The sequence below is a fragment of the Rissa tridactyla genome, chromosome 4 (assembly GCF_028500815.1).
Source record: "Rissa tridactyla isolate bRisTri1 chromosome 4, bRisTri1.patW.cur.20221130, whole genome shotgun sequence".
Taxonomy (NCBI): domain Eukaryota; kingdom Metazoa; phylum Chordata; class Aves; order Charadriiformes; family Laridae; genus Rissa; species Rissa tridactyla.
Window position 1 is genome coordinate 17,557,077 of NC_071469.1, and position 23,445 is coordinate 17,580,521.

At 46.7% G+C, this 23,445-nt stretch overlaps 1 protein-coding gene across 1 annotated transcript in view; it reads right to left on the reverse strand.

Moving 5' to 3' along the window:
• Positions 1–19,993, reverse strand: part of SLC22A18 (solute carrier family 22 member 18) — a 62,954-nt gene extending 42,961 nt beyond the window's left edge. Inside the window, exons 1-4 of the mRNA XM_054200270.1 lie at positions 19,498–19,993; positions 17,883–17,980; positions 15,048–15,193; positions 13,501–13,633 (exon numbers count right to left, since the gene is read on the reverse strand). Coding sequence (XP_054056245.1) covers positions 13,501–13,633; positions 15,048–15,193; positions 17,883–17,980; positions 19,498–19,680 — 560 coding nt within the window. The 5' untranslated portion in view covers positions 19,681–19,993. The remainder of the gene's footprint in view (positions 1–13,500; positions 13,634–15,047; positions 15,194–17,882; positions 17,981–19,497) is intronic.
• Between the last annotated feature and the right edge of the window lie 3,452 nt (positions 19,994–23,445).

Genomic DNA, 23,445 nt, shown 5'->3' on the forward strand with positions numbered 1-23,445 from the left:
CTCTCCTTTTCCGCTGCAAAGGGTTTTGACGCAAGCCTGGATGAAAGCACCTGCCACCGTCGTCCTTCTGGGCCTCTTTCCAGAGCTGAGATTTCCCAGCCCTTACAGCTCGTAACACTTATGGCATATAACCAACACTCAGCAGCCAAGCAGGAATTGACGCCAACACAAAGTTCAACGCCGAAGTCACTGCTTGCTGGGCGATCAGGAGCTGTGCCGATCCCGGACACAGTTGCTGGAGTTCCACCACAGCACAAGCACCTGAAAACTAATATCACGCCTTCTTTCATTCCCCACTGGGTATCTTTGTGTCCCCTTTAGGGGCTTGTTGGAATAATCCCAGTCCAGTCTAGTGCTTTGGGAACAGCAGCACTTTCCATTTCTATCTGGACTGGAATTTGGATAGCAAATTTTGCCCTAAGGTGCATCTGATTTCCTGTTCCCTATTCCCAGCCCAGGCATCTGCATGCCCCTTCCTAAGGGCCTGCCTTGGGGGGACTCCTCCAGGGGCCTTCACCAACAGCGCTTTGGAAACCTCAAGAAGTACAGAAAGTTAAAGAAGCCAAGGCCCAGCACATTTGCATCACACTCCATAGCCTGTGGACCACCAACAGCACAGTTGCGTGTTGGGTGTACCCAACCCTCCCAACTCATGGCCTTACATGGAGGTTAGCTGGTATCTTCCAGACGAAGTTCAAGTAACGTTTAGCAAAGAAATGAAGCAGCAAAGTAGAACTTAATGTCACCCAATAAAACAATGGCTGCAAAGTGGGATTCAGGAACTGACAGCATGTCTGCAAAATCAGCGTATTTTAAGGCAGTATAGAGTGCATACTGGTGTGAAAGGGAACTCCCCAGCAGAGTCTGAAGGTCTGTTTTAGCATCTGAGGAAGCGCTGTGGAGTTTTCCAATACTACTTGGCTCAGAAGAAGAAATCCTTGACAGTATCCACCAGATGATTTTGTGCTGCCTTTCTCCTTCTCCTACACCTTGAAATCAAAGTTGTGCAATTGCACTTGTTTATCCTTATATGTTTTAAGCCCAAAGACAACATGAGGGACCATTTCATCTGTGCTGCACCACACAAGCCTTACCAACCTTCTCTTTCCACAATCATTCTTTGAGACGCACAACAGGTTATAAAAGATACCCCTCAGCCATGATTAGAAGAGTATAAAGGGTGATGAACCCACCACTGCTTTTGGGGAGCTTGGACAGAAACTAACCTTGCAAGGTAAAGCCATGAAAAGAGAGGAAAAGTCCCATCAGCAGCCCTGCACAGGACATAATGCCAGGATGACACCCACAGCTTTCATACACGAGGCAAAATATGCATCTGAGCTGACCCAAATGCCAGGTGGGGCCCCCTCCTGTCACCATCACAATAAAAGGGAATAACCCTGTGGAGAAGGTGGTTCCTCAGCTGCTGGAGGAACTGAGCTGAGTGGGAGGACAGGACTGGTGGGAAGAGCATGCAAGCTGGTTTCCATGCTTAACTGACCCATGTCTGCAGCTGCTGCTGCTCCCACAGCCCAAGGGAGTGCAGATAAGCAGCAGTTCGGCTTTTCCAGACATAGCACAATTCCTGTTTACAGCCTCTGGGCTAGACTTTTCAAAAGAAGGAGCTAGGTGTCTATTCTTGCAGGAAACCAGGTGTGTAAACAGTTCAATTAATATACCCAGCAAACTGTGCTCTAGCACAGCAAGGAGGGCTAGTGGAGACAAGCCAAGAGCACAGGAGCTGAGGAAGGAAAATACTTTTAAAGAATATGCCTAATTAGAGATGGGCCTGGGCCAACAGTTCATATTTGAACACCTGGAATAGCCCTGGGGAGCACAACTGTAACCTGAACCCAGATCCAGATTTTGTAACTCGCTCCCCTCCCCAATGAACTAAAACCCAGCCCCAGATCCAACCATCATGCAGTCCGAGCTGCAGGTCTCCAACAGCCGAAGCCTGGAGAGTAGAATCCTCTCAACCAGGTTTATGGCCAAGCCATCACACTCGGTGGCGGGTGCCCTCTGTCCCTCTTGCCCCACAGCTCTCAGTGTCCCCCCTGGTGGCTCTGTCCCACTCCAGAGCTAGCTATTGCTGCTTGGCAGCCCCTGGATCCCTGACTCAAGGTGGAGATGCCCGTTGAGTGTCTGATGGCACATCCCCATTTGCTCCAGTGGTCATGGCATCCCAAGTGCTGTGACCAAGCTCTACTTTTCACTGCACCGCCTTCTCCCTGCCCTTGCAGGCTACAGCTGCAGCTCCCGACCAAAGCAAGAAGCCCACCCCAACACAAAGCCAAGTGGCTCCACTCATGCCTGCAAGCCAAATATTGACAGCGATCCTCAGTTTTGTGCCAAAGGGGCAGAACCAGGGCTTGTTTTGAAGGGCACAACCTCCACGGCAGGAAAAGTCCCCCATGCCCTTTATGAGTCCTTGCAGATATGGCAGACTCCCTTTCCCCCTTACAGCTCAGTTCTCTAGGACAGAAAATTAAACGTCACCCACACCTTGCCGTCCCTTTTCAATGTAGATTTTCTTTATAGCAGAATCACGTTTGGCAAAGAAAGGTCAGCCCCATCCCCATAAAACCACCCTGTCGCAGGCACGTCATGCATTTCAGACAGCTTGCAAGGCTGACTAAACATTTACTTTCGGATGGCTCGTTTCCAAAGCCCAGAAATAGATCATCGTCCACAATAAAAGAGTGCCCGGGTGTGCCATCAGATGGCTTCATTGCCCTGTTACAGCATGCCATTTGCATTCCTGCGCTTTCCCCCTCACCAGCTGATGGTGCCAAGGCTGCCCGGCACTAAGCTCGCTGCCGCATCCCCCTCCCAGGGCAGACCTGCAGATAGGCGAGGCCTTATCTCCTCAGTGGATTATTCTTGGTAGTCATTTTTGCATCATCTGACCTTGGGTTCTGTTAAGCTGAAGTAGGTGACTAACGCACGTGGCCCTTGATTGCTTTCTCTTTCCTGGTGGGCACCCAGCCTCTCACCAGCACAGAAAGGGATGAATTGGCACAGCTGGAGGAAGGCAAATGGGATTTGCTCACACTGGATGCTGTAATGGTTGAGGCAGTGTTTGTGTTTTAGAAACTTTTCGAACAATTTAGCTCCATGGCTATTCAGAGCAGCTTTGCGCCGTGGATGTACTTTTCTAGCTACCGCGGATTCTTCCCTGCCACAGCTGAACCTCCATCCCCAAGAAATAAAATAATTAAAAAAATAAAAATAATCATGCTTTATACAACAGCACAGGAAAAACTTTACAAATCCTTCAAGGGCCAAGAGACTCCGCCTGAGAAGTGCTTGCCACAGAGCACCCAGGCAAAATCAAGATGATGCAACTTTTGGGAGGGTGGGCAGATTACAATCAGGCAATTAGACATCCCAGACCGTGTAATCGCATGCAATGAGAACACACGTGGGTGTAGTGTGAGGCATGAGCCTGGTGTCACCAACCACAGGCTCCTCCGGTTACCCTGAGGGAATTCTTCAACAAATGGTTTCAAAATTTCTTTTCCAAACATTAATAGGTCCATCTAGAAGTAGGTCTCCTTCTGCCATGAAAAGTAATTCCTGGAAGACTGGGAAACATCCAGGACTACACTGGAAAACACAAGCCAGCAGAATTGATCCATCATCCGTCTCATATCCAACTGTGTCTGGACTGTCAGAACGGGGAGGGGAAGAAACCCACCTCACACAATACGGGTAATCTGTTAGACAGCTTTACATCAGGGAAGAGCCTTTCTAAGCTTCTGTAGGAAGTAAGCTTAAACATCTGATGCATGAGCATATTCAGCTTTAATAACCATTACTGTCTTTCATCCCCCATTTTTAAATCTGAGAACAGCATTTAAGACCCTGGCCTCCTGTAAGCATTGCTCAGATGCTCCCCAGATGGCTTTTCCAAGGGGATTTCTAATTATTTGGGGTTTTAAAAGAAATATCCTGCAGGAATACTTTACGTTTCTGGAGGTTTCCTTCCTTCCTCTACAAATTTCTTTACCCAGGGCTTGATTTAAAACCAAACTCAAAGGAAACACTTCCAATGACTTCAATACGTCTCAGATCACGTACCCTGCGGTAAAAGAGAAACGAACCAAATCCCATAAAAATAAAGAAGGTGCAGATTTCAAAAGGATTCACAGTGAAGTTTTATAAAGAAGTAATTAGTCCAAAAGTTTCAGCCTAGAAAAATCAGGGAATAAAGAAACATTTAGCAAGACTGAGAAAGTTAATACTGCGTACAGACCACAAAGGATTAGATGTATAATCCCCTCTCCACCAAGAAAAATAAATTAAAATCGAAGCAACAATTGCGGTAATAACAAGCAAACGAGAAAAACTCAGATGCTCAAAAATATTCAAAGTTTTCAGATCCTGAACTACCCTAAACAGACCAGATTTACAAAAGTGCTAAATTCCTATCCTCTGAAAATCCACATTAGACATGCCCAAGTTGGGAACTGAAAGAAAATCCCCGTCATCTCTGGAAAGCCTGACCACTGCGCTTCTGCTTTAGAGGACAGCTGGTGAGCAGAGCAGAGCCCCTTATGTGTTTGTAAAGCAAAGCAAATTATTCTAATGAACCCATAGGGTTTGTTTCTCTCCCAAGCCATCCAAGCCACTTCCCAAGTGATGAGACTTCTCCAGAGCTGCTGCTCCGTATCCCCCAAAATGGGACACAACCCCACAGGGCATGTTGCCCTGCCTCCTGCAAATGCCAGCTGGGCAAACTGGGAGTGCTTCTGCACGTGCTATGGCACAGACCCACTGCTGGCTTAACGCACGACGCTGTGTGCTGTGCACTGATAGACCCTCACCACGGTGTCTGGTCTCTCAGGTCACACCATTAGCATTGCCCTCCTCCTGGACCAGCATCTCTGCTTGCCAGCGGTGCTTCGGGCATTTGCTGCATCGCTCGGCACAGCATAGGGCTCAGCCCGAGTGGCTGGGGGCTTGCAATTTGAACGCTGCAGAGAACGTTTCTGATGCTGGAAATACCTTTCTCCCTGGGTTGTGATAACCCATGATTTGTCAGGTTAGAGAGACAAGCCCCAACAAGCGCTGGGGTTAGCCTGGAGATGGCCATTCAGAAACTCCGTTGCCCTCTGGCTGCATTCACGGCCAGGATGCCTCACATACCTTTGGCTCTCACAGGCTGGTGGAATGGCTGTGAGCAGGGTTTCATAAAGAGACTGCAATGAAATGAAAACCCTGGGTGGGGCCACAGAAGCTGGTATGGTTCACGGAAAGGTCACACCCTTTTATTTCCCTCTGAGCATCCCATTCAAGCAGCCTGGCCTTCACCCAGGGCCACGGTGAATCAACACCCTGTGACAACGGGGTATTGCATCTCCCCATCCACCCACCGGCCTCCTGCTCATCCCATGAATCCAGCAGCAATGGCCAAGAGAAGCACCGGGAAGGATTTAATACCCAACCCGAAACTCCTCCAAAAGGGCTGCTTTTCCAACCATCCTTTACTGCAGCCATATATCAGGCAGGAGGCAAACAGGGGAGAGCACCAGCAGTGGATGTGCTGTCCCTTTCTCCCCTGTGGCAAACGAAGGTCCATTTTGGAAATACTACTTCCTTCCAGCACAAGCCACTTGATGCCCCAATACACCTAAAAGCACTAAGCCTTTCTCCTGCAGAGCTTCACTCCTCAGCTCCCCAAGTCCTAACTCCTCCCAGTTCACCCGTCACGTGCCAAATCCACACATTTCCGTTCATCCCAACCTTCCTTCTCTCCCTTGCCTGATAGTCCTTCCCACACAAGCACCACATCCTTCCTGCCCAACCTGACCACAAGGCTGGGTTTGTTCACTGAAGCAGATCAGAATGAAACGTAAGCATGACCCTTTGAATCTAAAGGATTAGGAGATGTAAAGGAGAGAGCTGACCATACAACCATGTGCAGGCATGAATGGAGGGAGGCTGTGCCACCCCACGTTGCCCTCCTGGATCCCTCTGCTAGCTCTTGCTGGGCTCAGGTCTGCAGCCCCACACTTCAGCCCCCAACCTCTGGGTCTCCCCCAACCACTGAGCTCTATGGCTGGCTGAGCTCAGTTGTTTCTGCTCCTTTTCTGAAAAAGAAAAAGGCTGGCACTTGCTTTTAATAAACAATTAAAAAAAAAAAGAAAATAAGAAAAAAAAAAAAAAAAAGTCCAAAAAATGGGATGCTAGCTGGGCTCATGAAGACTCTGCCTGCCCAGGACACCAGGGGATGAAGAAGAGGATACATCCAGGAAAACTGGATGCATTCCCCCAAGGCGGTAGATATTTGCACGCACACACCTCATAACAGAGAGAGTCTGCATCCTGAAGGCTCTGTAATCTAAATAGCAATATTGTAAATGTACTGGGAGAGGGAAGGAAAAAACATCTCATTGCCCCATATTATGCATGAGGGACACCAATGCAGAGGGATGGGACCACTTACATCACAGGAAAATTGCGGCAGAGCCAACTCCCAAATCCCAATTCAGGAACTTAACCACAGCCTATTCTGTGCTTTCTATTTTCTGCTAACAAAGAAAGCAGTATTTCCCTGGATTTCAGTCCCCAGTGATACTGCTGGATTTGCTGCCCAGTCATGAAATATTCCAGGAGTGGGAAGAGCAAATGAAGCTCCAGTGAGTCACGAGCAGACGCTGCCCCCACCCTTTTTTTTTTTTTTTTTTTTTTTTTTTTTTTTTTTTTTTACACTTATTACTTGGAACTGTTAAGCCAGGCTTAACAAGAAAAATCAGCCACCACCTCGTCGCAACCGTGCAGAAACACAGCGAATCACCAACCAGGGCACCGCGCCACACAGAAATCCAGCACTTTCAAAGCACCGGCCGAGGGGAGTGGTGTTCAAACATCCATAATTGTTTAGCAGAAGTAACTTCACAAACACACACGCTTTTGATTGCGATCTAGCCACCACGCGCGCAAAACAGGGTTTCGCTCACCCGCCGCCCCCTCACTTTCTGACTCCAGGCATGGGGCGGCGAGGCAGGGCAGCCTCCCCCGGTGCACGGGCGCAATGAAAGCTGGAGGAAGGCAGCAGGGTAATTTCCTTACCACCCCACAGATTTTTTTTTATTTTTTTTTTTCCGCCCTTTGTCTGTCTGTCTGCTGGGGTAACCACTGTCAGCCCACAGAGGGACACCAGGCAAACCACGCCAGGAGTCCCTCTTCCCATGGCTCTGGTGCAAGTCGATTCCCAGCAGCCCCCAAACCTCGTCTCTCTCTGTCTAAGCAGCACAAACCAGCCACACAAGGAAGTTCTGGATACTTTCTCCCTTTCTTTTTCTTTTTTTTTTTTTTTAAATGCCTTTTCATTATGGTTTCCCCGGGTAGATGAAGCAGGTAACCCAAAAGGGCAGAGATGCCTGGGAGGAATGAGGGTGCTGTGGGGAGAAGGGGCTGGTGGACATCCCCTGTGAGCTTGCACAGCCACACTCACAGCCCTCCCACCAAATTCCTGCATAAAGCCAAGTGGGAACGAAGGTTTTGAAGGAAAATGGGGAGCTCCCAACAAGGCTGAGGAAGGGGCTGCCAAGCAGCATCCCGTTAGCTCAACCCAAGCCCAGCCCTCCTCAGCCATGCCCCATGCCCTTGAGAGCAGCCACAAGGCACCGGCTCTCCCTCCCATGAGCTGCTGGATCCTGCCCTGCACCCCATTCTTCCTCCCTTGGGAGAGGGCCCCACCTATGGGTGATGGACTAAAGGGGAACTCTCAGTCCCACCATCATGCCTCCCTCCACGGAAGTTAAGACCAGGGACTGTAGTGAGACAATGGAAAAGCCAGGTTTACTGAAGGTCTGAAGGGGAACAAGGGCACCTTTGCAGCGCCAGGGTGATTTTCCAATATGTAAATAGGAGAAAGACAGTAGACCCAAATCTAAAATGGGTGGCCTAGAAATGGTAGGTGGAATGGAGGTTTACAGGAAGGAAAGGCTGGGGATGAGCTTAGTGCAGACCTGTCTGTCACACGAAGGCAGCACTGACAGGGGAAACTGCCCAGGACCTGCATCCTGGTGACTTCTGGTATGTTCACAACCCAGCATCCAACTCCAGGACTGTGACTGCAGGCACAATGTGTTGATGGCCAGAGCTAGTGGTTTGGGACACAGGTGCTAAGCAAGCAGAAAGCTTGTGAAGCAGACCGCTCCCCGAGCTGTTTTGGGCCTGCTTCATGAGGAGGCAAATGGCGCTAGAGAAGTGCCTGTGCCTTTCCATCAACCACGCAGAGTCTGAACAGCAAATTTAGGTGTAGCTGTCTCCACTATAGATGTCTAAGATTAGGTGAACTCCACCCAAAGTGCACTGAGGCATTTGTCAGGTTCAAGAATAGGTTAAACTAGTCATCAGAACTAGAAAGCTCTGGTGCTGGGAACAGAGGAAAGGAGAGAAGTGCCCTAGACCTGAACTCTAAACCAACAAGTTGTTGAGGGATGGTGTGCATGATCCTCTATCCAGACCCTTTATCCAGAGCATACAGACAATATGTGGGACCATGGCTTCCAAAACTGAGATTGGTGTCATGCAGAGTAAATGAGAAAAAGAATCTCTGGATCCTGTTTTGTTTTGGTTTGTTTTTCACAGAAGGCGGCAGCTGAGGTCCTCTGTGCCTTCCCCAAGCCATCAGCTCCTTGACAAACTGTCCATTCGCCGTTCCCCCCCATCTCTCCCAAGGCACCACAGAGCTCGACGGACAGTGACAGACCACGTTGCAGCTCGTGGATGACTTTCTGGCAAGCAGACACCACCTTCCTCTCCCCAGAGTCCCTTGATACAAAGGACAAAGCAATGCCTGTACCAGCATCACCAGTCCATGCTGCTCGGCCGATCGACATCATCCCAGCCAGAGAAATACCACAGTTTCTACTGGAAGGGAGCAGGAGCAGCTCCCAGCAGCAGAATGCCCTTCTTTGTCCAGAACGGGGTGCAACCCTCTCACCCCTTGCCATGTTCCCACTCGCCTTCCCAGCTCCCAGCCTTCAGCCCTTTCAACACCCACAGTTTTTCCACTCTGCTGCAAAGCGATGAGAAATTCCCTGCCAGAGGACATTGTTCAAATGGGTTATTGAAAAGAAATGCAATTCCCTACTCCGGGCGAACAAGCGGCTTCTTTTTCCCTTGAGGAAGAACGATAATAGCACAGCCAGGGAAAAAAAAAAAAACTATCCCCAAAGCCTGTTGTAATAATATTAAATAAGAAACCAAATGGGTTTGGCCAGGAAAATCCCAAGTTCAAAAGAATAATTGCTCGAAGAGATTTAAGCCTACAGCTGAGTCACTAAAATGAAGAAATCTCTCCTTGTCCATAGAAAGCAAACAAATCTTGGGTCATGCAGCAAAGCTTCTGTATGTCCTTGTTAGAAAGAAAGAAGAAAGAAGCCAAATGCAATTAATCATAGTCTCAGAAGAAAGGATGAGATCTTTGTAATTAGCTACCTAGGCTCATCTTTCCACTTTTGAAGACTAACCCAACCTTCTTCTTTCACCCTTCACTCACAGCGCTGCCACAGAAGTCTGCTACAAACGCCAAATCACTTCTCTCCAGGGTACAGGCTCACCTGCAGCCTGCAGTCCTCTAACAGCTTTGCAGTAGGCGTACAGGGAGGGAGGAACATTTGCAGAGAGCAAACAGAGCTCCTTTTCTTCATCACCTTTTGTGGATGAGCTGTCATGGAGTTTGCAGACTCTCCAAGAACCTGGAGACTTTGGCTGAACTGCAGGAGTTATTTTCAAGCTAGGTATTTTATATCCCCAATCCTGATCCAACTGAACGATGACCAGAAAACACCAATTTAAAAAAAAAAAAAAGCATACAAGCATGAAAACGCTTTCCAAATGGTTAAGATTACAACAGCTTGTGTTAAGAAATCGGCTTATACCTCATCCTCAGGTGGTGTAAATTTGCCTGACCATCATCCTGCCCATAGAAACCATGTTCTTCATGTACGCAGTGTTTATACTGAGGTGAGTGGAGAGGGCTATATATTAAGAGCAAGGTCTCCAGCAATTAAATTCAATAGGGCGAAGCCAGCTGGTGAGCAGCTCCTTTAATTGCAAAAGGCGAAGCCACATTCCACAGATGACATGTGCCTAGGTTTGACTGAAAGTCACAATTCCTTCGCTACAGCTTCATTCGAAATTTTGGAAAACATGGGGAAAAATGTGGTACTTTAGAGAGAGGAAGAGCTGGAGCTGGTGGCTACAGCTTAGAAGAGGAGGTCATGATCTGACATCCAAAAAAATCCTATGCAAATTGAAACAAGCCATTCAACTTCCCTGGGGGTCCCTTAATAAATAAGCGTTGACAAATATTATTCCAACAACAAAAACAACAACAGACCAGCTCTTTAGGTCAAGTACATCAATGGTAAATACAATGCAACGGAATAATACCAAAATGACATCAGCTGAAGAACTGAGAACGATGTCTACCCCCTCTCTTGTATACAAACCACTGCTAACATATGAATAATGCTGTCAACAACAGACGGGGAACTCTGGCCAGCTTTGTGGTAAGGGAGAGCAAAGAATGCAGAGTGGACAGAAATCTCCAGTTTTGCAGAAATGCTTATTTTCCAAGGAAGGAGATTGGGTCATTCTTCTCCAAAAAAAAAAAAAAAAAAAAAAAATAATGTCAGTGATTACACAGCTCCAAGTACAGCTGGAGCCTTCCTGTACAAATGTGGGAAACAGGGAGGGATGATTAACAGATAATCTGTGGGATATGGCAGCAGAGCCAAGGAGCCTCAGATACGTCCATAATGCGACACCCACTCCTTTCCCTCCAGGTCAGTGCCGCAGACACAGCCAGAGGTGCTGGGGATGCTCTGGGGGCTGTTCCGTGGCAGAGAGCTGCCTTCATCTGCTCTCAGGGCTGAATTCCCACCCACCGCCAGTATCAGCCAAAACACTAAAAATCAGTAGATTGCTCCTCCAAGCTTTGCACAGAAATCTGCCAGAGAAGCTAAGCATGCCGTCAGAGCAAAGGTGGGATGTGACTGCGGCAAAGGTGGCTACCAAACAGCCAGGGTGGCCTCCCTGCCAAATCAACTCTCTGCACAAGAGCGGTCAGAAAGGTCCTGTCAGCAGGCTGGGGTTTGTTCCTTGTTAATGGGAATTCCTGCCATCCTTCCAGGGCGATGCACAGATCCTGAATGGAGAAAACCAAGCGCCGCCGGCAGCCGGGCTGCTTTCCCCAGTCCTGCCACGGCACAGAAGAGCAGCCCCGAAACCACTGCGATGGGAGGCTCCGGCGGCCAGGAGCAACTGCGAGGCGAAGCTGCCCTCCTCCGGATGGAAGGGAAACAACCCCCCTGCGATGGGGAAGTCAAAAGCTATGTAGTTTTTCAGGTGCGGGTCCCTTACTTTTACATAATTACGAGCAACATTCACCTTTCTCAGGGTTATGTTGCAGGCACAAAACGTTAAGGATCAGAAACTTTCCAAATAAGCCCGGGGAGTCTGGAAGCATCCTGCTGTCTGACAGGACCGAGCCCTGACATCCAAAAGCCAGACTGCATTCAAATGCCTCGAACTAATTAACGGAAACAGGGGATTCTCTCCCACTGCTGATTTTCCTATAAACCAGTGACTGATGCACACGCAGGAAAGTGAAACCCCATGAATTTTTGCTAGACAACAATGTTACTTGAATGTTGATGTTTAAATATGGACACATAACCACAGATTAATCTGAGAATTGAGGTAATCTTTACTTTCAGACAGTTAACCCACAGAAGGGATACAATCACTGTATTTGATTAAAAATAATACTTACTAAAACCCCACTCAACCATCAACCTCTATAAATCCTGAATTAATTAATATTATGTACATCCCCAATTCTCATTTTATGTAACTCTATAACAACTACAAAACGAATCCTCCTAGCCAGCCTTATGTCAACTGGCCAACACAGAACAGGCACCAACCTCAAAAGGATCAAGGAAAACCTTTTCAGGTTTCAGGTGAGAGGAAGAAAACTCCAGAGATTGTCTGCAGCAGGTAATTTGGCCCAACATTACCAAGGTACAGCAGCAAACAGAGTTTTCAGGGGCTACTCCTTGAGGCAGCAAGGTTAAAGTCTTCCTTTCAATTAACCTCTGCAAGGATTTTAGACGCAAAGTAGCATCACTGCAGCACCCGAACGCGTGCAGACGCACAACAGGGTTCAGAGAGCAAGGAATGACGCCTAACACCAAAACCGAGTGCACCCTATGCAAAATGCCCAGGTGACGTATCGCCATATACAGGGTACACCGGGTATGTAAGCGCAGTGTTTATGGCGCTAGGACAAGGATCATGAAAAAAAAAACCAAACCCAACAATGACATTCAACTTAGCTACCTGAAGTTCATGAAAATTGATTTTTAATGAGATAGCATCACTATACAGATGAGGTTAGGCGGGTCCCATGCTGATAAGGCAGCCTGAGATCACCATAAGGGTGAGAATGAGTGACAGGCAGCACAGACGGACAAACCGACAGGGACACCCAGACAACACTGACACTTGCCAACAACACTGATCCTTTCCAGGACAAGCCCAGTTCCTGAAAACCAGAGCTTCCCCTAATGATCTTTAACCTCTATCCTAGGCTGTATACAGCTCTAATGCTCACAAAAGCTGAAAAAAAAAAAAAAAAATTATTTCCATGCTAACCTGAACCTGCAGAAGCAAGTGTCCATAATAAAAGAAGTAGACCAAAATAAACACTCAAAAGTTCACAAGGTGTTTTGTTTTTTTTCCCCCACTGGGAACCTGCCAGGAAGATTACAGCGATGTGCACTTCCCTGCCTGCAAAGTTCTCTGACACACCGCAGCTTTTGAGCTTCCTTTACTAGTAATGAACAGAGACAGGTAAATTCAGCAAAAATCAGGCATTTCTTGCCTACTGCAGCACATAAGAGAAGGTGGCAGCCCACTACGACGGGCCAGGCTGCAGAAAGCAAACAGGGAAGCGGCAGGCATATGCTTCGTCTTGCCGTGACAGAGCTAGACCTCCTCACTCTTTTCCCCCCACTGTCCCAAGCTTGCTTTCCCCTTTCCCAAGGTCTTGCTCTATATTGAGCACCCCCCAAGCACACCAATTTTCCCACGAGTCTCACAGTGCTACAGATTTCCATTTCTCAGTTGAACAACACCATTTCTTAAAAGCAGGCTATGCGGCGCGTGCTGCTTTTCAGCACACTCAGCTCCAAAGAGAAGACAACCAGGAGACAGACCCCCATTTCTCACTTCAACTTGTTTTTTTAAATTATTTTAAGTAGACAGAAGATGAGATTTTCAACAAAGTCTCCTTAAAAACAGCAGGAGTAGTTCTTTGTAGCAGTACGGAAAGCAAAATTTTGAGTTCTGGTACAATCCTCTACTGCCACCAGCAGTAAGATATCATCAAAAGCTGGGGGGAAAGCTAAATACCTCTTAGCAACTCCCTCAACGGTTGCCACAAAGCCAACACTGAACAAGTGAGCCACTCACCCGAATTTGGTGGAGACAACACCTCCCAGGGCAGAGCCGACGATGATACCAATCCCAAAGCAAAGACCCAGCTTCCCCAAAGCATCAGCACGTTGGGAAGGAGCAGTCAGGTCTGTAATAACTTTCTGAGCACCTGCAGGGAAAAACAATCCCATGAAAGAAGCTTGCCACGGGCTCTAAGCAGCGACTATACAAATTTGTAGGCCACAGAAACAGTGCCTGACACAAAATGGTCCTCGCAAGCCCAGGGCAAATGCTTGTGCACACCACTGAGTGGAATTGGTTCAGACCATCAGTTGTAAGAAACAAAAAACACTGAAACCACTCAAATAAGCCACTTCACAAGTGGTAAGGAAAGGCTTAACAGGCTATGAACTTGAGTCCTCTTGTACAAGTTACATGCATAAAAGTTGTTTATGGTTCTTACTAGAAATATCTAGGAAAGGCCAACTAAAGCAGAACAGCTTGGTGGGTAATGGAAGGTATTTTTGTAATCACATTTCATTTTGACCAATATGCTCATTTTATGAGGAGAGAGGCAAAAGCTGTCCTACACAACATCCTGGTTGCAAGAAGGCAGCTGAGAAGTTTGGGGTAGCACTGCTGCCCACAAGTATTCGTCACCCGTGTCCAAGCAATTTCCTCAAGATGATACGGGAGGATGGGTCTGGGACTACGGGCTACTAGCCTTGTTTTCCTGCTCCTTTCCATAACCAATACACCTGCTGCTTCAGAGTCACAGAATCACAGGATCATTCAGGTTGGAAAAGACTCTTGGGATCATTGAGTCCAACCATCAACCCCACTCTACAAAGTTCTCCCCTACACCATATCCCCCAACACCACTTCTAAATGACTCTTAAACACATTCAGGGATGGTGACTCCACCACCTCCCTGGGCAGCCTATTCCAGTGTCTGACCACTCTTTCTGTGAAGAATTTTTTCCTAATGTCCAGCCTAAACCTACCCTGTTGCAGCTTGAAGTCACTCCCTCTTGTTCTATCGTTAATTACCTGTGAGAAGAGACCAGCACCAACCTCTCTACAATGGCCTTTTAAGTAGTTGTAGAAAGTGATGAGGGCTCCCCTCAGCCTCCTCTTCCTCAAACTAAACAGTCCCAGCTCCTTCAATCGCTCCTCATAAGATTTATTCTCCAGGCCCTTCACCAGCTTCGTTCCCCTCCTCTGCACTCACTCCAGCACCTCAATATCTCTCTTGCATTGGGGTGTCCAAAACTGGACACAATACTCAAGATGTGGCCTCACCAGTGCTGAGTACAGGGGGACAATCACCTCCCTACTTCTGCTGGTCACACTATTTCTCATACAAGTCAGGATGCCATTGGCTTTCTTGGCCACCTGGCACACTGCTGGCTCATATTCAGCCCCTTGTCAGTTCTCACCATTTCATCCCTGATGACCATCAAATGTCCCTCCTTCCTTCCTTCATGCTGTTGAGCTTGTTGACTTCCAGCAACATGAGCAAAAAGAGAAGAGTTGGGCAATAAAAGCAATTTGGAAAGTCACTCAGCCCTGACTGAGCTCACCTGGTAGCCCATGCATGAACACTGCTGGCAGCCTGGAGAGGAAAAGGAGGGGGATGCTGGTGGACATGGACATGAGCAGGAAGAAGGCACTTCCAGATGCACAGGAGAGAATTAAGGCTGCTCGTGTGCCAAATTGATCTGCAAACCTGGTAAAGAAATTGTACAAGGTTGTCAGAAGTGGAACCGTGCAGGTCATTACAAGCGTGACGCACACAGATGGGTGGAGTTGCATGGCCATCTCACTCTCATTTATCTGCCATGGAAAGTACTGATCAGATTCCCAGAAGTGCCCAGTTCCCAGAAGAGGACTAGATATTCAAGAGGAGCTCAGCTCACTGGGTCTGTGAGCTGAACAACCTCTCTTCATTGCTGACTACTAGCAATACAAAACTTTGCCTTGAAAAAAAAAACAAACAACAAAAACCCAACAACCACAAATAATCAAAACCAAACCACCAACCCCACCCCACCCCCTGCAAAACTGGAAGCCTTGCCTGGAGGAAGAGTGCAAGGACCACTGCTGAAGCACCAGCTGCCCACCTGGGAATGCTGGCACAGACACGTTGGTGTAACAGGGGAATGCACCAGCAACTGCCACCACTCAGCCCATTTCCAGACTCCTCGTAAAAGCACAAGATAATGTGCTTGCTTAAGTCTCCTCCCCTGGTGTTTCAATGAATAATGTGGTTTATCTCAGAGCTGCTAAAGACCAGAGGCAGTTTCAGCAGCTTAGCTCAGTAAGTCCTTCAATATTATCACTTCAGAGCGCATGGCACCCTCAAATTTCACTTTGTGACTCTTAGACTTGGTTCAGACCAGGGAATCACAGTCACTAGTTTTTTAGTTCAGGTTCAATGGCAATTGAAGCTATTCCAATTTCTTTCCAGAGGATGTTCAAAGCAACGTTGCTCATTCAGTATCACTTAAATAAAATAAATAGATCATTTTCTATTTTGATTTGATAAAGGCTTCGTGATAGTGACTCAAATTTGCCTCTATGCAAGGAAGAAAACCCAAATCAGACAGATTAGCTTTTTAAAGTACCTTGGAGCTGAATAAAACCTGAACCAAAACCTGAATTGGACAAAGTCTGAGAGTACCGCAGAAACGGTTCTGAGCAACTGGGACTAAGATGACCATAAAACGCACCTTAGATCGTGTTTTTCACTCCAATTCCTCCTTCCTTCATTGTATTGAAGTTGCATATTACAGTTAGCAGATGAACGTTACCTTGCATAGCAGTTAGTTGTGCTTGCACCAAAAGAAACAACTCCCTCAAAAAACGCCAAGACTGGTCTACAAACAAAGCTAAGCATAAGTAATTAAAGGTTTTCATGTTGAGGAAGAGGTGCAGGTCAAAACTTCATTGTTTACATGAAAACCAGGAAAATTTATATCATGTGTTTGTAACCTAAAGTCCACAACTCACTACACAGTTCAGGGCATTTTTAGTTTAGTTACTAAGATTAAATTCATCTTCTCATGGCTGTTTAGGAGCATCAAGCAAGAAGAACAAGGAAAACTGACCTAAGCTACACATTTTTTTCTCTCTTACCCTTCTCCTTCACATTTTCTCTTTTCAAAGCAGTCTCACATCTAGGAAAATCCTTTTTAATCTCAGACCTACATTGCAAGTTTTGGCTTCAATTTGGCAATATACACCTTCAGTCCCATCTACACCGGTGGGAGTCCAGACCCAGATGGATTCTGGTTTGCCATTTTCCTTCCCTTCAACATCTCTTCTGGACATCAGTGAATGACGTGCACAGAGGAAAACCAGATTTCAGATGGCACCAGATCCGGAACAGAAATATTACTTGAGTTTTGTAGATTAATAGAAAAAGCATTCAAATTGGGCCCTTTGCACCGTCTCTCTTCTTAGGAACGCATTTTCTTCCAGGCTGCACTGGAGAATTTAATGTTATTGTTATTAATTTTAAAATGTGTATTATAGTAGTGTCCAAGGGCTTTTAGAGATCAGATTCTTGAAGTGCCACACACCATGTGCCAAGTTCACAGTCTACATCAACCAGAATGGCAAATCCCATGTAGGAAAACCAAGGCACGTGCCAGCTCCGTATCCATTTATTACTTTGTTGATCAGTAGCAGGACTGGGAAGAAAAGCTAGATTTTTTTCAGCCTCATTTTAGTTTCCTATCACTGGATTATGTTGCTTTTTCAAATTTTTTTTCTGCTTTTTGGGAATGCATTCCCCCACCACTCGAATTTTTTTGGGCTCTTTACATTTCATTAGGAACAGGAGTGTGTGTCCCATGGGGTAGAGAGGCAGAAAACCCGAGTCTTTTCCACTCTTTTCTTGTTTTGATAGATGAGTTTACAGATGCATCAGTTCTTAAAGATTCATACAAGTCTAGTTTTGTATTCAACACCGATGTAGATACAGTGAGATTCAGCTGTAGAAATAACATGACCCTTATTTGTTTTCTTTGACAGCTCTACTTAACATCAATAAATATCCTCTTTTTTAGATTTCCCAGTCGCAAGACATTTCTAAGGTTACACATGGCCATAAAATGTTTGCAGGATTAAGCTGTTAGGACTTGGGCTCTGAGGACTCTGATGGTTTAAGCCTGTTCCCAGTATATTGTTACTCTTAAACGTGTGTCATTAAAACATAGTTAAGTTAATATAAAGGCTGCTTCTATGTTGCAGTATTTCTAATAGTAGTATTTATTTTCCCCTTGCCCATTTATGAAATCTTCAAACATTTCAACAGGATCATGAACCAGAACTAAATTATTTTTTATTAAAGTATAAAAAACGTCTGGCCTTTTTCAGCTATGAAAAGGGTCATGAGAATCGTTCTCACTTACCTTCCGAAAATAGGACCTCCCACAAGCTGGAGGACACCAAAGGTTGTCTGGAGGTAGCCAAACCCCACTGAATCCAAACCTAGGCTCTTTGCCAAGTACTAAAAAAAAAAAAAAAAACACAAAAAACCCCCAAAACAACAGGTCAGGGGAAATGAAGTATGCCATATTTCTGAATAAAAAGAGCTTGATGTCTGTGTTAGAGAGGACTACAGCTCCAAAAAAGAACTTTCTTCAGATCCCCATACCTACGGATGAAATCTATCAGACACAGGCTGATTAATAAAGACCAAAAGTCTTCATCCCACATCACCCACTGAAGAAGATCAGGGAGATGTGACTAAAACCATCAGTTTTGCACCAGGTGACAAACCTGAATCACCCTTTACCTTTGCAGCCCAACACAGCTGAACATATTCAGCTACTGCTAAGGGGGATGAGCTAGATTTTAAGTAGCCTTCCTGCCTCTGGAGCCTGTGCCTGGGGCAGCCCAAGCACCACCTGGGAGATGAATGTGGCAAGGTCTTGGAGCTGTTGTTTAATTGAGCAAGCCGGAATCAGTGCAAATATAACATGGGCAAAATATCGCCTTTACTTATAATCTGGATGGTACACCCACAACCTGATACCACAGATTCACACCTTGAAGAGCCACGATCCTTTGGGTTTTTTTTGTTTAAAAGTCGTATGCTCAAGGGACAGCTATTTCTGATTCCTGTTGTTGTTTTCTGCCATCTGCTAAGAGTTGTTTAAAACTCTCAGCCTAGTTCAGCTCCCAGAAGGTGTGGAGGTGCCCCAATCTTGCCTACTTCCCCAGTACATGCTCTGCACCCAGGTCCCCAAAGCCCCTGTCACTGATCAGTGATCAACTACACCGATCTCCCATAAATAAATTGCCTCTCAGCCTTCGGGCTCAGGGAATCCCAGGCTGGTTTAGTCCCAGAAGGAGGGAGCAGTTTGCGCCTGGAGGCACAAAACCAGCAGAGAGATCTCCTAGAAGGCACGGGCTCACCAGAGACAGAGGTGGACAGGCGTATTATAGATCCAGGAGCTCACGAGAGCAGGAAACCTGACTGGCAGAAAAGGATCACCATCCCTGGACGTATTTAAAAGCTGTGTAGATGTGTCACTTAAGAATATGGTTTAGTGGTAGACTTGGCAGTGTTAGATTTATGGTTGGACTCAATGATCTTAAGGGTCTTTTCCAACCTAAATATTTTTATGAAACCAGACAGAAGAGTCCAGTAAGTGAGAAGCAATGATTCCCACTCACAGCTGGTTTATTCAATCCTCAGAAAAACCCACCTCTGATCTGAAATCTCAGATTTCTGCAGCCTGCTTGTTGGGTCAGTCTCCTACTGCAAGCAGGAAGATACAAACTACACCAGCTTCACCCAGGGCTACCAGGCCAGGGAAGGGCTCTAGGTGCTACTGCGGTACAAATAATAAACCAGCTTTCACTGCCTGGGCGTACCCTGAACACAGTCACAGCTTGGCTGCTAGGTAGGAATACATTTCCCTCTCTCCTGCTAAAAATGCTCTTCTGACTTTACTGGAAAACTACATAGCCAGGCATTGAAGGCAAGACATGCTGTGAAGCAGGACAACCCATACTCACGGGCATGACTCCCATCTGCATGAAGAGGAACGTCAGCTCCAGGGTTGCAATCAGGTAGGCAATAAAGATCACTTGTCCCCTCTTGACCTCTCCTCGGTATCCGCTTTCCCCCAGGATCTCGGTCCTCATTCCTGAGGCTTCTTCCTCACCTCCAGAGCTTGCTTTTGCATTCATAGCACTCATGGAATGGCTTACTGCAGGCTGACAGGCCAAAAATTGACACAAAGGTGCTTTCTAGCTAGGAGTACAGAGCATAGGTAAGGCGCAGAAGCTGTGTGTGCAGTTCAAAGCTTACGGATGTGAAAGGTGTTGAGTCAGCATGACAGGAATTTACTTTTTCTTTCTTTTTTCCTTCCCTTCCTTGCCAGGCAGGATCAAAGGCAACCACGCATCAAACCACAGATCCCATTCTTCAGCCTTGTCCCAGGTGGGCTCGTTGCTTCAAGGACCATCACAACAAAGACCAGCTTGAGAGCCCCAGCAAAGTGAAAGCGGACATTGCCCCAAGCAAGAGCACGTGATAAACTCTTCAGCTCTTTAACTGTTTCACTTCTTTCACTTTTATTGCCTCTGGTGGCAATGAAAAGATGACTGTTTTAATTCTTCTTCAGAGACACTTCGATTTTATTTTTGAAGGTTGCAAGCGAAGCTTGCAGTAGATTTATAGAGAATCTTGCAGCAGATTTATAGAGATTCTGGAACAAAGCTAGGTCTCAATGAAGTTAGATTGACTCTCATCAACACCTCTAGCTGAGCCATTTTCCCTCCTTTACCAGGTGCTGCAAATTTATAGAAAGACTGAGCTAGCAAATGTTCACATGTGACTCCACTCAGACTACAAATTACCAGTCAATCCCAAAATTTTAAAAAAAAAGAAAGCATTAAATCCACAAAAATTGTGAGGCTGACTGCAAACTGGGGAATTAAATAAACAAGACTCATTTTTCCTTTGGGGGTTTTGTTTGTTTGCTTGCTTGCTTGCTTACTTACTTAGGATTTTATCTGTTTGTCTGCCTGCTTGTTTGCTTGGGGGTTCATCTGTTTGTCTTCTTACTTGTTGAAGCCTGGATGTCTGGTTGAGCATATCTTTGTCTTAAAGAGAAAAAGAAAGCAGAGATCCCAATGCCCTGATTTTGTAGGATCACAGGACTTTTGGTAGGAAGGGACCTCAAGAGATCTCACCTACCCTCCTACTTGAACACATCAGGTCAGCTTTGGCTTTTTCGAGACAAGCTTTAGAAAATCTCCAAGAGATTTGCCCCCTCCCTGAGTATCTGGGAAATAAGTTTTTTCTAATGTCCAATCAGAATTTCTCAAGCTGTGACTTCTGGATGTTGTCCCTCATGGTATCAGCTGCCACTACCAAGAAAAGTCTGGCTGCATCAGCTCTGGAGCTTCCCTTCAAGTAGTTGCAGGGGGCTGTTAGATCAGCCCAGCCTCCTCTTTGCCAGGCTGAACAAGCCCAATTCCCTCCACCTCTGTCAAAGATGATGTACTCTAGACCCCTGACCTTCTTGGTAGCCCTCCCCTGGGTCCAATCTAATTTGTCCACAATCCTCTTGAACTGGGAGGCCCAACACTGGGTCAGCCTCTCGAGCACTAAGCAAAGGGGAATAACGACTTCCCTGGAAGTCGTGGCCATGCTCCTCAAATGGCACGTTACATGGTCTGCCTTATTCCTGGGGAGCACGCACCATTGACTCACACAGCATCACCATCATCCACGGTCCTCAGGCTAGGATTGCTACGTGTCCAGTCGGTCCCCAGCCAGCATTGATGCAGGTGGATATTCTGCTCCGGGCTAGTGGCAAATTGTCACCACTTTCAACTTGTTGAAAACTTTGATTGGTTGATCCATCTCTCACATTTCATGCAGACCCTCCAGCCTGAGGCTCCGCCATTGGCCATGTCAGTCAGTCCCTCTAATTTAGTAACACCTCCGTCCAGAAATGGAGGCTTGACTCACGGTGAAGGCTGACACAGACGCAGCAACACAGGGACACAGATGTTTGCTGGTTTGGATCCCAAGTGGTTGTCAGGGCTCCCAGATTTCCAACGAAGCCCAGGGAGACAGAACTCTCAGATCTCTGGGCACACCTTTTTATTCAACGCATGTCACCACAGAGCCCCGGGATTTGGTGAGGGCTGCCAGGGTCTACCTCCTGGCGAAGGAGGGGGAAGACCAAAGCTTTAATATTTCACCAGGGGTGGGTACTGTATCGCTGGAGGCTGCACAGAAACAACCTTTTGTAAACTCAGCCAGAGCATGAGTAAAAAAAGCACCTTTAAAGAATGACATTCCTACAGCAATACCAGCACTCGGACAGACCCAACTCACAATGCCCTAGAAATCGTATTTGTTACCGAAGAAGGAAGATTACCCAGCGTGTATCCCAATTTAGCAAAGGATCAGTGCTCAAAGTTTGGTTCATCTCAGCGTGAAACAATGGATTTGCTCACACTTTGAATGTCCTGCAGCACAGCACCAGCATTGTCACTCCCTGGTTTGCTATGGACAGGCACAATGTACAAATTACCAGCACTGAATAGAAGAGTAAAATTAATGACAGAACTCTGTTTATGGAGGTTTCGAGACAATCAAAAAAGCAACTCATGCAAATGCAATGTAAAACACTGCTTACGGGAAACGCTGCTGACTTGGACTTGAAAAGTGTCAATATTTTGACTGGTGATTTTGTCTCAGCAGCAACTGAAAACAGATCCCAGCAAGGCGACCGAGGGAAGCAATGACTTGCAGATGCAGCTGCTCTCCACCAGATACGTGCCTCATCCTGCCCAGGGCATGCAGCACAGACAGCTAACCAGCCACATGCTCTCACTCAGATTTAGCTTCTTTTTACTGGCATTGACAAGGGAAACAGAGTGAAAAAAACCTTGGAGTTTTATTTTCAGCCTCTGGGGCAAAAGACATAGTTCTGAGAAGCAGGGACCTAAACTCAGTGCGTAGTGTGGAGGTGACCATGGAGAATGAGCTACAATCACCAGACACGGGTCCTGTACATCACTGGATGCCTCTTGATGGCTTGGTACCCAAGCCTGCTCCTCAGCATCCCAGATCAGGCTGCAAGTACAAAAGTGCCCTGGGCCCAACTCAGCAATCCTCTTCTAGCAATAATCTCTTTGGGCAGGATCATTTATATTCCCATCCCTGCACTTTGGCATGGATGGGACAAAGGGAAGAGGGTGGCAGTTTTAAGCCACCTTTACAAGCCATGAGCCAAGCCATGTCCACGCTGCCCTGGCCCCAAGGACACCGGGGTGAGCTGTATTCTCCAAACTTGGCCAGGACGTTGGCAGTGGCGCATCATCTCAATGTCCTTCCGAAAGGTCTTCTGTGCAGGAACTTGGACTTTCCTGACCTTCGGCGCCTGATTTTTAAAATCTCGCCCCATGAATCAGTCGATCTAGGGGCTAAACGTGGCAACACGAGCACTGATGGAAAAACAGCCAGTGAGATCGACACAAAGCAGATCCTCCTCCTCCCCTGAGTGAGAAGCCTGTTGGAAAATGTCTGCAGGAGCCAAAGTATAACGCAGATTAACTTTGTTCCCAGCTACCCTCACTGGACATCCATTTGCAGCCAGCCAGCCAGGGGCCAGTTCATCTATACCTGTAGCGATAACGCACCATTAATGACAGATGGCATAGGCTGGCATTGCATTTTTACCTAAAGGCTCCTTCTGGCTCATTTATAGACTACACCACACGTAGCACTCAGTCGCTGAAAAGCCATCTTTAAAAAAGAAAGATTAATTTAAAAAACTGGGGAGGAATAGGTTATAAATAGGAAATGAATCTTCTTGGGTAGGATGAACAAACTTTAAATGGGCAGATATTCCAGGGAGACTACGGTGAAAGCAAGCAAGCAAATAAATGTCTTGTGATGAAACTGTAGATTAGGCCATTAGCTTTTAGCTTGCTGCAAGC